This window comes from Xyrauchen texanus, chromosome 19 (assembly GCF_025860055.1).
Source record: "Xyrauchen texanus isolate HMW12.3.18 chromosome 19, RBS_HiC_50CHRs, whole genome shotgun sequence".
NCBI lineage: Eukaryota > Metazoa > Chordata > Actinopteri > Cypriniformes > Catostomidae > Xyrauchen > Xyrauchen texanus.
The window spans coordinates 32,913,542-32,929,621 of NC_068294.1; the positions used below are offsets into that span (position 1 = coordinate 32,913,542).

The 16,080-nt window shown below is 35.4% G+C and overlaps 1 protein-coding gene across 1 annotated transcript in view; it reads right to left on the bottom strand.

Moving 5' to 3' along the window:
• LOC127659977 (glycine receptor subunit alphaZ1) overlaps positions 1-16,080 on the bottom strand; it is a 76,225-nt gene that overhangs the window by 47,946 nt on the left and 12,199 nt on the right. Inside the window, exon 3 of the mRNA XM_052149996.1 lies at positions 10,300-10,350. Within this exon, the coding sequence (XP_052005956.1) occupies positions 10,300-10,350 (51 nt within the window). The remainder of the gene's footprint in view (positions 1-10,299; positions 10,351-16,080) is intronic.

Genomic DNA, 16,080 nt, shown 5'->3' on the forward strand with positions numbered 1-16,080 from the left:
TTCTGATCTTGTTGGATATTTTCAAGCAGACAACCATGATGTGGCATTTTTTACTGGTATTGTACATTACAATGTGAGTACCATCATTTGATGAATTACTTTTGCCATGACCAATAGAAAATGTATACAAATGTCCCTTTTAAATAAAATGATATTTACTGCATGTTGTCTGCATGTTGTTGAGTTTTTTTTAAAATAAGGCGATCTAAAATAAGCCTAATTTACGTAGAAAGAAAATGTTTGCACTGAAAAGAATGAAAATTGCTTGATTTAAATACTGTGCAGTGCCATTTCAGTACATTTAATGTTTGAGGTTTGTGGGTGAAAAAGACACAAGTTTTTGTGCTGCAAACAAAATTGCAGCAACTGTTTAGTGAATACACCTCTACGTTTTTATAAAGAACAATCAAGACATTCAGAGTCTCATTAACATGATTAATTTCTCATACACCGATCAGCCACAAGATTAAAACTACCTGCCTAATATTGTGTAGGTCCCCCTCGTGCCGCCAAAACAGCGCCAACCCACATCTCAGAATAGCATTCTGAGATGGTAGTCTTCTCACCACAATTGTACAGAGTTGTTATCTAAGTTAACGTAGACTTTGCCAGTTTTGAACTAATCTGGCCATTCTCTGTTGACCTCTCTCATCAACAAGGCATTTACGTCCACTGAATCGCTCCCCTTGGAAGTTTTTTGTTTTTGGCACCATTCATTTGTACCACAAATTTGTGACTGATCGGTGTACAAACAGAGCAATCAATAATCAAAAGTCCCTTGGGTAAGTACAGTATAACCTTCATATAAGAACCATACATTTCTTGTTTGCCTTCAAAAACAAAAACAATGCCCTGTGCAGGGAGACCAATTACATCTTCATAAACCAACATCCACAACTCATCTTTACAGTTAACCGTTTATAGTCATTCATTAGCAAGGTTCGTGTCTAAACTGATCAATACCACAGTCCATCTTTCTAGCTAGAAGAAACAGGAGAATGATATCATCTCAATAGCCTTAGTCTGTTTTACGCTGGTCAGCTGGTGAGAAAATGGCACATGAGATGTGGCACCCAAAGGACACTCTCACTTTGAGAGCAAAACAGATTTATTGCAAACAACGTGTATTCATGATGCCTCATAGGTAAGTTGAGTGCCACAAATGAAAGTGTTTGATATAAATAAAGAATGCTTAATGATATTGCACATGTTAAAAATTGAGCTGCTCTCAGAAGAATTACAATGGCACTGAGCCATTAAATGTTTATATTGCTTCAGCTGTACCTATAAGCAGGGTTGGGAGGGTTACTTTTGAAATGTATTCCACTACAGATTACAGAATACATGCTGTAAAATGTAATTTGTAACATTTCGTTAGATTACTCAAGGTCAGTAACATATTCTAAATACTTTGGATTAGAGAGAGAGAGAGAGAGTGAGAGAGAGCGAGAGAGAGAATGTTTATTTCTATTTCTTCTGCTCCAAACTTTCTTCAAACTTACTTCTCTGTCTACTCGTATGAATGTAACGCATCATAAGAAAGTGTTTCACCGCTGTTCAAATGCACTTTGGATCGCATCATTTATATGTATAAATGTTTCCACCTGAAAGGACTAAATATTAAATGAAAATGCAAAGTAAACTCTTCAGTAATCAAAATACTTTTTGAATGTAACTGTATTCTAAATACCAATTATTTAAATTGTAACTGTAGTGGAATACAGTTACTTATATTTTGTATTTTAAATACGTAATCCTGTTACATGTATTCCGTTACTCCCCAACCCTGCCTATAAGGTCTTGGCATGGCAGTTCTCAAGTGAGATACTCTAAAAATCAAAAACAAAGGGACAGCAAAGTGCCCTACAAGTCTCTCTGTGTAAGTAGACCGTTTATCACACTTCACTGAATCAACATTGGGGCAAATGTCAAGGGCTTCTTCTTATTCCTCATGCACTGACATAAGGCCTGATGTTGAATAAATCTATTGGCACAGGGCAATTTTCAATTTGCGCTGCTCAACAATGACAATGATAGGGTAAAAAAAGGTGTTAAGCTCCAGTGAAGGTGACCCTGTAAGCGTCTTCAAGAAAAGTGAAACAGGATATAAACAAACAAATCATCTAGCTACATAATCCAAATTCCTATTGAGATTTCGATATTTGAGGTTGAAAACAATTTCTATGCATGAAATAACACATTACAGTGCAACAGGCACTGAAATGTATAATCAAAGGCATCAAGGTTTGGCTGTTTAGCGTGATCTAAAATGCCCCTTGCAACTACACTCAAGAATCTTTCTCAATTATTGGCCAATCAAAAGTACACTGTAACACATTTCTGTAGTTTTCACAGCATTATTACTGTATAATGAACAAATGCTAGTTCAAACTGTATAATGTAGATCTGCAAAGCATCATGGTCAAATTTCTTTGCCGGGTGAATTTTCCAGTAAATATATTTTTCCTGTGAATCACAATACATTTGAGCGGGATTGTTTTTTTCAACAGTATAAACAATAATCTGACTTTGCTGATGGTACACTTTGTATGTTTTCCAACACAGACATTTTCTAGTTTTTGTTATCATGCAGACAGAGGACCAGACATTTGTATATCCTAAATAACGTTAACAGATCAACAATTGATGGGAGTATAACGAGCAAGCCACCTGCTTTTCTACACTATTTTGTTGCAAGAGCTTACTGACAAAATTCCACACTTTCTTCAGACTTCAGCAAGGTATATTTGCTCGTTATTTTGCAATGCTATGTTAATTTAGCACAGTTTCCTCAAGTAAAGTTGCCTGTGTGTTTAACTTTAAGATTACACTGGGAGAGAATTAGAGAGAAGCACTCTCCTTAGCTAGTACGCTAGTGTGCATAATATTATACAAAGAAACCATTTGCATGTAGATTTTGTTCTCTGGTTATATTTAGTTTATAATGTCATCAGATTGGTGTAGGAGTAACATTATTGGATAAAAGTTAAATTGTAATCGTGTGTGTGCCCGCGTATATGTGTGTGTGTGTTGGTGCGCAAGATAGCTCTGTTTGGTGAAGCTTGTCGCTTGTTTTTCTCTTGCTAGCTACTGTGAGGCATCGGTTACCAAGTACTGAAGCGGGCAGAGGCGAAACAAAATGCTACTGCCCTTTTATGTAGTGTTGTCAGTAGTAGAAACATATTGTGGTATTTCTAATGAGAATTAATGAGTCAACAAAAATTGTCATAGAGCCATCAGTCTTGCCTATAAATTTCTACATTAGTAGCTAATTCCTTCCACTGCAGGGAAGACGACTCCAGCCCAGGAAGACGACTCCAGCCCAGGAAGAAGTATCCAGTACAGGAAGCAGAATCCAGTTCAGGAAAAATTAAGTCAGTCTTAGACATTTTATTGTTTAAAATTCTACAGTTTTTGGTTCATATTTAATTTGTGTTTTTATACATTTCCACTTTAAATTGAACATTTAATTGCTTCCGTGTTTGGATTGTACTGTTTTGTTTGCAAATATTACTTGAAAATATCTTGTGTGAGAGTGTTTTCTACAAAGTTATGTTTTTGTGTGTTTTTTCACATTGAATCAACATTTCTAGGATTTATGTGACTGTCAGTGAGTCTCAGAAAGCAAATGTAAAACAATAGAGGACTTGCACATATCTTTATGATTAACAACCCCTTCCCTTTGTTTTTTCTTTTTCTTTCTTTTATATTTGTCCCTAGAAGTACAGTCAAATTAACTAAAACTCTTAAAACAATAAATCAACTCTCTAAATATACATGAAAGATTAACAAAAGAATTTCAGGCCATGCAGTTTATATTGTTGTGGTAACTGGAACAAAGAGCAAGGATTTGTATGTTCAGGAAAGTAGTGTTGTTGTATACAAAATAAAAAATGTTTACAAAATGAAAAATACAAAATAAAATCTACTGTGTTTTCAAATGTAAAATGCTGAAAGTTGAATGAAGTTATACAATAAATGTCATATACAGTGTCTTCATTTTACAATATGTAATTATTTTACAGTTATTTATTTACAGTATTACAATTTATGTATATTATAACAGTAGTATAATATGTGCTGTGATAAAAAATACAGCATCCTATTACTCTTATGACAGTTACACTACTGTGATTATTACTGTAATAACAATTACACTATTTTACAGATGCTGTGATTACATTTACAGTAAGAGTACTGTGTAATGTACTACAGCAACTTACAAGCTAATTGCTGTCAGCCAGTTACTGTACATTTCACAGAGTTAATTTTACAGTGTAGGCAAGGATTCTGATTAAATGCATTTTTGGCAAGCAACATATAACGTAAAATTTTGGTTTGTTTGGATGATATAAATGCTGCTTTCCAAACATAAGTGTACACCCGCGAAACACACCATGGTCTGGGATACATTTCATCTTAACTCCAGTACAGTTCGCTGCTGATATGAACGCAATCGAACCAAATCGGAAGTGAACCTCTATTGATGACATATATTTTGTTTCTTTGCAGACTCCCGATTGCAATTTTTGTGGTATATAGCATTTCTCATACCTGCTTGTCTCCAAATAAATTGTGTTCAGAGAGCAGAACATTCTTCAAATCTCTCACAACACATCCGCAGACTTGTGGCAGACAAATGCTAACATTCATCATGTCATTGCACATTCAATGCATCCATGGCAGACAAGTGTCATTCTGTGCATGTAAAGTTTTGGTGGTAAATCCAAAGAGACTAATAACACAGTGAAGCTGACGTCTTCTCAAATTGTTACCTAGCTACAGTGGTAAACAGCTGCCGCTTGTACTCACATTGATGACGCAACTGGATTGCAGTTCAGACCCAAATAATATGATGTGAACAGAGACCAGCGGGGGCAGCGGAAGGGGGAGGAAACAAACTCAGGTTCCATCCAAGCAATCGAACCAAGCCCTTAAAATAATTAAATGGATATTTTTTGACTGCTTTTGACGTCACAACTCAGTTACTAGTGAAGGGCTTGGGACTGTGAATGCCGTCATTTCCCTGTAGCTCCAGAGTGAATCACATGATATGTATGGCTAAAAACTAATTTTGTCCATGAGCAAAAAAGGTAGAATTTAAATTGCATACTGCCATTGGCAATGCAAATGGATAGCTATTATACGGTGTTATCGGATGGCTAAAACAAAAAATCCACAATTAACAACCTGGTTAATGAAAAAAGGATTTGCACATCTGTTTGATATTCTATTTTATATTTTATATTCCTTGAGTTTTCTACTTAAAAAAACCCACTCCAACAAAACAAAATCCAAATTGAACAGGAGTCACAAACATCCATCACTCTATGTTTGGTTCAGCTAGAGGCGACCCAAACCATTAAGGGGATTGTTTTAAAATTCATAAGAGTCGGACAGCGTGGCTCAGGCGGGAAGAGATGCCTGTGCAGTGACAGCTAGTTTCAGTGAGAGCATCTGAGTTAGCATTGTCACATGCCTATAAGTAATGGCACACTGCTAAATTACCAGGATCTCTTCCTGCCCCTGAGGCTAGCATCACTGATAGGGGGAACATGACAGCCTTGGAGGAGGAAGGCTGGAGAGAGACATAAATCAATAGGAGGGCTGTGGCACTGAGTCCAGAATGGAGAATGAGGCAACAGCACTTTGATTATACTGGATTACCTGGGTAGCACTGGCTGCAGAAATCATAAGATAAAATAGCCAATTTTGCAGGAAAATTATGGTTTTAATGATATTTGAGAAAGAATGTGTTGTGTCCTTATACTGTAGAGCTATGCATATGAAATAAAACAATTAATAGACAGAGAAACAATTCCTGTAGCTTAAATAGTAGAGTATTGTGCTAGCTATGTCAAGGTCATGGGTTCAATTCCCAGAGAACCTACTTGTACAATGTGAAGATTAAAAGCACTGAAAGTCTTTTTGAAGAAAAGTGTCTGTCAAATTAATGTAAAATTGTAGTACTGTGATGATTTAGCATAAAACTGACATCTAGCCTGAGTCAAAAGCTGGAACTGAACCTCCTTATTGTACTGCTGTATTTAAGATACTATAACATACACTCACTGAGCCCTTTATTAAGAACACTATGGTTCTAATAAAGACCCAGATGTGGTCTTCTGCTGTTGTAGCACATCCGCCTCAAGGTTTGACAAGTTGTGCATTCTGAGATGTTATTCTGCTCACTACAATTGTACAGTGGGTCTGGCCATTCTCTGTTGACCCTCTCTCATCAACAAGGGGTTTCCTTCCACAGAACTGCCGCTCACTGGATGTGTTTTGTTTTTGGCACATTCTAAATAGACTCTAGAGACTGTTGTGCGTGAACATCCCAGGAGATCAGCAGTTACAGAAATACTAAAACTAGCCCATCTGGCACCAGAAGTCATGCCATGGTCTAAATCACTGATGACCAATTTTTCCCCATTCTGATGGTTGATGTGAACATTAACTGAATCTCCTGACCCATATAGGCATTATTTTATGCTTTGCACTGATGCCGCACGATTGGCTGATTAGATAATCGCATGAATAAGTAGGTGTACAGGTGTTACTAATAAAAGTGAGTGTACTGTAGATCCAGATTACATATGTTCTTATAATAAATGCTGTCGAAATTCTTTTGATATGGTCAGGGTGTGCAGTGGTAGTTAGAGTAATAACATTCTACACTGTACATTTTTTTGTCAGGTAACCTAAAAAATGTGCTTCATTCAGTAACATCTAAATTAACTGGTTTTATCCATTCCAAAAATTGTATATAAATCTGACCAAATCAACCTGCCAAATTACACCAAAAAAGTAGTTTCCATGGATTAGATCAAGTAGAAATAGATATAACAATTGCAGGTTACCATTTATATTTTTCTTATAAAAATAAAGCAAAACATGACATGATTTGTGATATTAATACTGTGGTAATTAAGCCATGTTATTTGATTACACTGTTTGCAAGACAGCACTGTATTGATATTCCTCAAACATTCTAATGCAGTTCATAATTAATAGAAGTTCATTTCATTTGACCAATTTTTGGAAATTGGCCTTTTGACTTGATAGAATTATAGAATGTTCTGGATTCAATTTAACCAACAGAAATGACGTCATTGTGAAATTTTTATACTGAATTCTGATTGGCTTGTTACTTACACCTAATTGCAAGTCTAGTCTTTTCTTTCTTGCATGTATTTAACCATATAACTTTACACTGCAAAGACGTTGCCATGTTGTGTGTTGATACTCATACAAACCTGCCAGAAAATAAGATACAACCTGAGTGTCATGACAATGACAAAATATATTTCTGATGCAGCACTTCATTTGCACAGAACCAAATCTCAAGGCTAAAGCTAAAACATTAGCACAATTTTTGCAGCCTTGCAAGCAGTGGTATTTTCTTCAGGAAATCTAGTTATATTTAGTTGCATGGTGCTGAATGTCATATGTAATGACTCAATAAAAACAAACCCACTGAATAGTCCTCAGTCTAATCAGCAGATCATAGATGCTGCATCCCCAGAATATTAAAAATGTCATATTAAAACACTAGCTACAACATTCTGCTTCAAGCGGCAACCTTTACACAGCTATTACTTATTATGTTAAAGGTGCCAAGACTAGAAACAAAACAAAACAGAGAACATGACTAATTACTAACCATTAGAAGCATGTTACTTAACTCACACATAATGTATGCAAACAACACACATTATAAATACCGCAAACATATTTTACAGCAAACAAAAATCTAGCAGTGATCTCTGCTGGGATAAATGATGATTAAACGTTGTGTGATAAATGCAGAATAATATTCTGTAATGTGATATGTGGATACCACTTCTTTGATCATTCATTTGAGAACACTGGAGCCGTGACAAACATCCAGCAGGCTCCACATTAGTCTACATGAAGGGAGTGAGCTGTGTATATAATGTCCTTAATAAAGCTAAATAACAGGGCTACAATAGGAATCTACTGCCAGAGTTCAGCCCACAGGGCTAAAACTGCATGCAGTGCTGTTAAACTATCTCTGCATCTATAGTCTCAAATACTTGCCATACAAAACAATATTACATGTGCCATGAGATCAACTGTACACCGGGTCAAATATGATATTATTTAAAGGAATTCCAAAAAGGTAAATTCTCTCATTAATTTACATACATACGTTCCAAAACATATGACTTTTTCTCTTCCATAGACCACAAAAGTAGTTATTTATAGTAGTTACTATATAGTGCTGTCAGTCAGTTTATTTATGTATTTTTCTCATTTAAATGGCAATTAATCGCATAATTTTTCATAGTTAATCGCAATTAGTCGCAGATTATTCAAGTGCTGAAATTTTACTCTATATAGACTTCTTGTCCTGTCAAAATGCCTTTATTTCCTTCTTAGGAAAAAATAAAACAAAAACAATATGTAACAATATAATGCTTTATTAACCTTTTCCAAACAAAGCATTTAACAGTATCATGATAGAAATGCACAAAAATACGACCAATTCAAGTAACATTAAACATTTTCCAAGGTCTATGTGGGAGTTTGACTAATTGATAGAACTAGTCCCCACATAGGTTGCATATTTATTCAATGAGCATTAAATATCTTTAACTCTCAACCACAATATTAATCAGCCAGCAGACTGTGGCAATTCGCTTTGTTAAAGCAAACGTGAAACCGCGTTCACGATTCGCAGCAGGGCATCCGCGCCAATATCAAGAGACATTTTGAGATCCACGTGAAAAGCACTTGCAGACAAAAACGTCTCATTCTGCATTTTGGTGATAGTTAAGACTTTCAATGCTTCTGTGGTAATTAAAATGCACCTTACTTAGGCTGAAAAATACTTGATTTCTGTTACATGTCCCATCTTGTTTGGTACAACAATTAGCATTGAGAGCTACTTATTACTGACACTGAATCACTGCTGTGTGTGTTTGCGGTGTGTGTGTCAGTGTAATGACTCCGGGCAGAAACATCACAAATATCCCGCCCTTCCAAATAGTGTTTATGCTGGTTTATGATGTATTAACTCTAAGTGTGTTATGATCATGATTAAGAAAAAAGAATGTGTTTTCATTTTTTAGTTAATCGCATGCCATAAAAAGTTAATTTTGAAAGCTCTAATTTATAGCAGAAAGTCCAAGCTGCTCTATTCTATACAATGCAAGTGAATGGTGACCATCGCTGTCAAGCAAGATTACATTTTGGTTTGTTCCTCAGACAAAGCATTTGTATGGCTTCAGAAGACTTGCAATATAGTCATATATCCTGTTTATTATAGTACTCCTATTTGGGCCTGTGAGTGCTGCTCAGAAATTCTGCTCAATGTCTCCTTCTTCTTCCATGGTCGAAAGTCAAACAGATTAGGAATGACATGACGGTGAGTAAATTATATCAGAATAAACATTTTTAGTGAACCATAATTTAAAATGTAATAAAAAAAAACATTTATTAAATAAAAAAAATTATGTTTTTATTTAAAGCAACACATTTTGATTAGTTTAGTAGAATAATTTAAATCAAGTTTTGGTTAAGTTTAGGTGTAGACATTCACTTGCTATCTCGATTTAAATATATTTAAGCAACAAGTAGAAGAAAATCAATGCACAGAGATAAAAACTGAGCCCAGATTCAAAAAGCTACAAAATGCTAAACAGTGGCAGTCTCAAAGCTCCACTGCTAAACCAAACAACATTTTAAAGGAAAACTGGAGGCTACATACTGAATTAAATACAAATAGTCATTTTCCACAGCCAGAGCAAAAGTAAATTAATAAACAAAAACACTTTATTGTAAATATCTTGCTTGAAGGCAAAATACTGTGTTCCTTACACAGGTCAAAAGATCAAGCAATAACACCCAATTAAAACACAAAAGATAGATTAATGTCACAGCGTGCATGTGATAGTATTATTCTGTGTTATCAATTAGCATGATAATTATGAAAAGATCAGACATTCGTCAGATGGCAAATGCTTTCTGCTTAGTGCTTTACCAGCAGCAGCTCTAAGAATTTACATTAAACTATGACAAATGTCTGTATCAACAGAAATGATGCCTGGCTATTCTCTTACATTAAAATCCTGAGTATGGCCAAGTGCTTTTTACTCTCACTCAATTAACAACAAACAAACTTTTGATGCCTAAAGACACACACACACACACACATCTTTAACTCATAATCATTTAGCAAAGAAATCACACTCTTGCTATGCAATTTCTCAGATGGAATATCGCCCGCATTAATCAATAAACTTGTATATTCCTGGATAAATAAAAAGCAAGTACCTTTCTTGTGAGTACCATCCGATTTGGAGCCTTGTGGGTCTAATGAAAAAAGATCAGGATTAATCACATGATATTCTAACAGCAAGATTTTTTTCTTTTCTTGCGGGGCCAACAGAGCAAAATATATATAAGCAGCATGGCTCACCTATTTAACTTTTACTCTTGCCAACACTTTTGTGCTTTGAAGTGTGTGGCAGGGAATATTGGGTACTAAGGGAATACTAAGGGCAAGAGCAGGTAAGGAGGGATGCACTAATTTGTCCAAAACGTCAGAGCGGGCAGGACAGGAGGCAAAGCCTTGAAATGAAAGAAAGGATGGGGGTTGCAATGCAGATCTGGTCACATGAGGCAAAGGTGAGCAAAATAGATGCAATACACTAGAAAGAGGGAAAATGCAAAGACTACACTTAAAAGTGGCTTCCCTTAAGTTCTGCACAAACTGATAAAAGGATTTTTATTTTTTTTTGTCTTTCGTTTAGTAGTTCAAATTGATTTGCCTACCATTGGTTTGCATGACTGTGCAATAAAAAAGGAATGGGAACTTACTTTTGGAAAAACAGAGGAGCTTTACTTTTTTTTTAAAGGAGTATAATTAAAAAATTTGTGTAATAAAAGAAGGACATTTTCCCCAAACTTTTAAGATGGAGAACATATGGCAGGTCACAGTGCATATATTCCAGAGTACATTTTTTCTTGGGATCTGCATCGATATATCACCATACAGAAACGACAACACCGCATATTTTGAGCATCTCTTGCACAGTTCTGTATGGTAATCACAAGGATAAAAATACTCCTTAAACAAAACTACCATGCACAAATGTGACCACAGATATTGTGTACAGTAATGCGCCACAGAAAATGCAATTCAGTCTATTCTGATGAGGCAACTGCACTGTAGGTGGTCGTTATTTATGTTACTCGATACAGAAATCACTCATCCAGTGGATTGCAGTTATGACCACAAACATGAAAGTAGACAGATGATTTAAATACTTAAAGTTAGGCCTTTTTTCCAGCGTTGACCAAAAATGCCAGTCTTGGTGTAATTCAGGACATCCCAAGAGGTTTATCCTTTGTGTGAATGATCTACCTTAACCATTCAAATCCCAGTCCAAATGACCCTGTTTTGACTGTTAAGTCTAAAGTCTTTAAATTATGACAATAACAAATATTTAGAGGACTCTACTTCTTAGAAAATACCTAATATCTGTGCATGTCAATCACCAATCTTAGGGCTACGAGAGAGCTAATACTAAGAAAGGTCATAGGAGATCCAAGGTATATTAAACAGCTAAAAGTTGCACTGAAAAAAAAGATTATATTCATACTTAGTATGAAAAAATAAATAAAAAACATTCTGGAATTTGTTTCGGAAATTTCTTTTTAATAGAACATGGGTCAACAAAATCAAATACAAATGTACATAATTTGACCTCATGGGATAGATCAGTTATGTGGATCTGTAATTTTCTGTCACATCGCAAGGCTAAGTCTCAAACAGTCTTGTACAGACGGTGATAAATTCCACAAATATATAAATACATCCTCAGCTTCAGATACGACTAATAGAAATTCTGAAATAAAATTTCCATGTGGATGACAGTGTCTGCAGCCCTGTAAGAATTGGAACAATTTGTAGGTGATGAGCTAAATCATGTACAAAAAATTTAAATCAGATGTAACCTTGATCTGTCTCAGTGTCGCATGATTTTTCTGTTCTGTTGTGATGTTTCTAAGATGAGAAAAAACACGATTTGCTTGTGCAATCCTGTGACAATTAGCTAACCCTATGGCAGAAAAGCAGTTCGTACAACCGAAAATTATGATGATTGACATAACAAAATTGTTTGTAGAGGCCTTTGAAAGGAGAAATATCAGATTTTAGCAGGAACATATTTCTTGCTCTTCTAGATTCTGCTGGGACACAAAGATTGGGCTCTAAGGGGCTGTTCACACCAAACGTGTTTTTGCGTATCTATGCACTTTTATTTTCCTCATTGATTTTCTATGTAAACGTGACAGACAGATGTCTTTGACCATTGTGCTCCATCACGCTGTTTTTTCAGTGTCTCCCACACATTTTTAGATGCTGTGTCAATTTAAAAAAAATGGGCATTCTGTTATATTCATTGTGTCGTGTCTAGCTTTTTAGCACAATAATGTGTTCAGTCTAAACGGCCACTAAGGAAGTTGCTCTCTAAAGACAGAAGGCATCCTATCCAATAGCTTCTAACATCAAATAATAAACACTCAAAAGAATTTCAGTCATTCTTCATCATCTACCTTAAGCGAAAAGCACATCAGTTGGTTCACCATTGCCGTTTGTATGTGAACACTGCACCCCCACTCATTAAGCGAACTCCCTTTAATCCTATTAAAGTCCCATTAAGCAAGTTCTGATAGCACCAAATTAACACCAAGCTCCACCAGCTAATAATGCTCCATTTCTGCACTTCATAACATTAATGAGAAGGAGATAAATAGAAAAGAGGTAACAGAGACATACAGTACATCCAAAAAAATTATAATAAAAGCAATCAGTAAATATACCGCAGCAGACTGTATATTTACAAATGTACACTTGTATCATTGAACCCATTCAGAAGCAAAGTGACATAGTAATCAGAAAGCATTACACTGAACATGACTGTTATGTATCATGGCAGCTAATTTGATATAGGTTGGGTGGGTGGCCATGGGTCTGCGGGAAATGCGTGGTTTACTGTGGCATGACGAAAGCAGCCGATGATTGTGCTATTTGGGTGGAATCTGTAGCACCTCGTGGCTGTCGGCCCCATAGTGCCTCGCTGTGACTGATGAGAAGGGACAAGGTTAATGCGGGTACCGGAGACGCAGCTGCACTCCACACCATTCATCACTTGCAGGCATAGATTACAGCTCTAGCTGGCTGCCTGTCTGCGGACAAACAGTCCCTGCTCTTCTAGCACATGCGGGCATTTGGGTTCACCCATTCCTAATTTGTTTAATGCAACACTATGTTCTGTCAACATGCACTAGTCAATAGAAATAGTCTTTTCAAGAGAAAAATTAAAAAGACGAAGTGTGTAATTTATGTTCCACTACAGTCTCCGACGAAATTCTGAAAATAATTATTGTTTTCAAACAGGTATCCAGAACTCTACACCCATTCTTCTGTTGGTTAGGAAAACACCACCCCAACTCACACCATTGGTTAAGCCAATGATGCTGTGTGGAGCCACAGTGTTTCCAACTTTCTTACTTATAGTTAATTTACTATAAGTATATAAGTATATTAGAGCTATACATATTTTAAGTATATAAATATATAACATATGTATGCATACTATGTTATAAAGATATTATAGTTAACATACTTAAAGTATCTTTATTTTGCTTACATACAGTTGTCTATGTATATTAGACTGTAATAGAATAAAGAAAAATTACACACTTCAGCTTTAATTAGTTGATTGAAAAGATACACGTGAATGTGGAAGATATGAAGTAATATCCTTCTCTTGCCCGAACTGCATGGGGTGCCCCAAATGTGCCAGGGTATGAGATTTCCATTTCAATTGGATCCCAGCTAAATCATTTGGAAGGATTTCCCACAGTGAGTCCCAGTCATGATCAGTGTAATTTCTTCTCATGCCAGCACATTCGTCGCTGCAGGCAATTCTCATCTTTTTCACTCCCTTTTTTCCACTGTTGCTGTACAACCAAATTTGCAGGAGAATGCAGTAATCAGAGGAGGTGATCTCCCCCTCACCTTGAGCTGGGAAAAATGTCTTCTCACATTAGATGTTGTTTACGTAGAAGCAACCTTCTAAATATCCCTTTCTCAGCTTTGGTTGAGGACTTCCTCTGTAATTTCTGCGTTCAATACAAGTTAAGCTCAATCAACTGAATTTGTGGCATAATGTTGTTTATAATAGAAAATAATTTTGGCAATTACAGTAAAGTGAAGAAAATCGCTGCTGCAGTAAGGCCAGTAAACCGGACCATTAAATAAACATTAATTAATATAGTTGTAAGACTTAAACATTATATTTGTTAACATGAGACTAGTGGCAGAATAATTTACTGTCAGTGCAAATTTATATCCAATCTTTCAAATTTGTTGCCATGACAAAGTAATGTGACAACACATCTCTGTTGATGTACTGGCAAATGTGGGTAAATGTTAGGGATGAGTAAGCGATTAATTAATTACTCATGCAGCTTTAAATATTACATTAGTAAAAACACTACTCGAATTTTGCAATTTGATTTTTCTTTGTACCTTTGCCTGCTGTGGGCAACATTGAAATTGCTTCTTGTACCTAAATCTCGCCGTTAGTTCCCCTAAAAAGAAAATCTGACCATTATTTATAGTGATTGTATTGCTTCAGAAGACTTGGAAAGTTTGTTTCTATGTGAGTGCTAATATTTTCATGTTTGTTCATTTTTTCATAAGAAAAACCTAAGGTTTAACTTAAATTCTACATTTAAAGTAATCGATTACTCGTTTTTTTTTAAGTGAAAATATCCATCCCTAGTAAATGTACTGGGTGTAACCACAGATACATAATATGTTGATGACGAATTAGTAAATGTTCATGTGCAAAAATGATGATTTATATAGCACAAGCAACACAATTGTTTTTAATGGAAGAATGCATGTAAGTACTTTAACGAAATGATGTGCTTCACATTTCAACCTTTAAAACCTCTGGACAATGGCACCCTATTTATTCAATCTAGTGATGTTGTCTTTTATAGGTAACACTTTACACTAAGGTTCTATTTGTTAACATTAGTTAATAACATTACTTAACATTAACAATGAACAATCATTTTAAAGCATTTATTTATCTTGGTTAATCTTAATTTCAACATATACTGATCATTAGTTAATGCACTATGAACTAACATGAACTTTCATGAATTGTATTTTTATTAACTTGCATTAACAAAGATTAATAAATGCTGTCAAAATATTTTCTGCATTGTTATTTAAGATACCTAATGCATTAACTAATGTTAACGAATGGAACTGTATTGCAAAGTGTTACCCTTTTTTATTAATAAAAGAAGATGCAGGTCAGACTTTTTTCTGTGATTTGTTTTTCATAATGCCACAAATGCTATTGATTAAGCTTAACTTATATTAAATTCAGAACATTCCTTTAAAAAACACTGTCAGGCTTCTTGATATGTGAATTTTATCATTGTGTTCTATAGTGGAGCAGAGAAAACTGCCAGAGAATGCGTAAGCTTCCGGCTCAGAGTGCAGTTACACGGTTGACCTGACAGCCTTGACGAACATTGTATTTCATAATGTCTGGTCTGGTCATGTGACCACAGGACCCATGTGCCCTCAAAAAATAAAATGAATGAATTACATAATGAGATCACAATAGAGGGCCAATGTTTATTCAGACAACGATTATCAATTGGCACTTAATTTACTAAAGAATAATCAACTGGACTTCTGATAATTGAGGTTTAAATTGAAGCCTTAAAGCTATGCAGAGTTAATAATACTGAGAATATTTGCTGCTACTTAAGTCATTTTGAGTGAGAAAACAATCAACCAACTCTGCATTATGACGCTCTCTACCATAAACAAGATTGCAGCAAAACTCAGCAAAAGGCAAAAACTGAAGATGTCAGAATTCATTCACCATATCACAGCTCTAACTGTCAAGAAAAATAAATAAAAAAATAAATCCTTTGCCACGAGCAAGGTTAAGATGCAAGGCCAATCAAAACCAGACAGGGCCCTTTGCCATTTAAGCATTCAAGCAGGTTTAA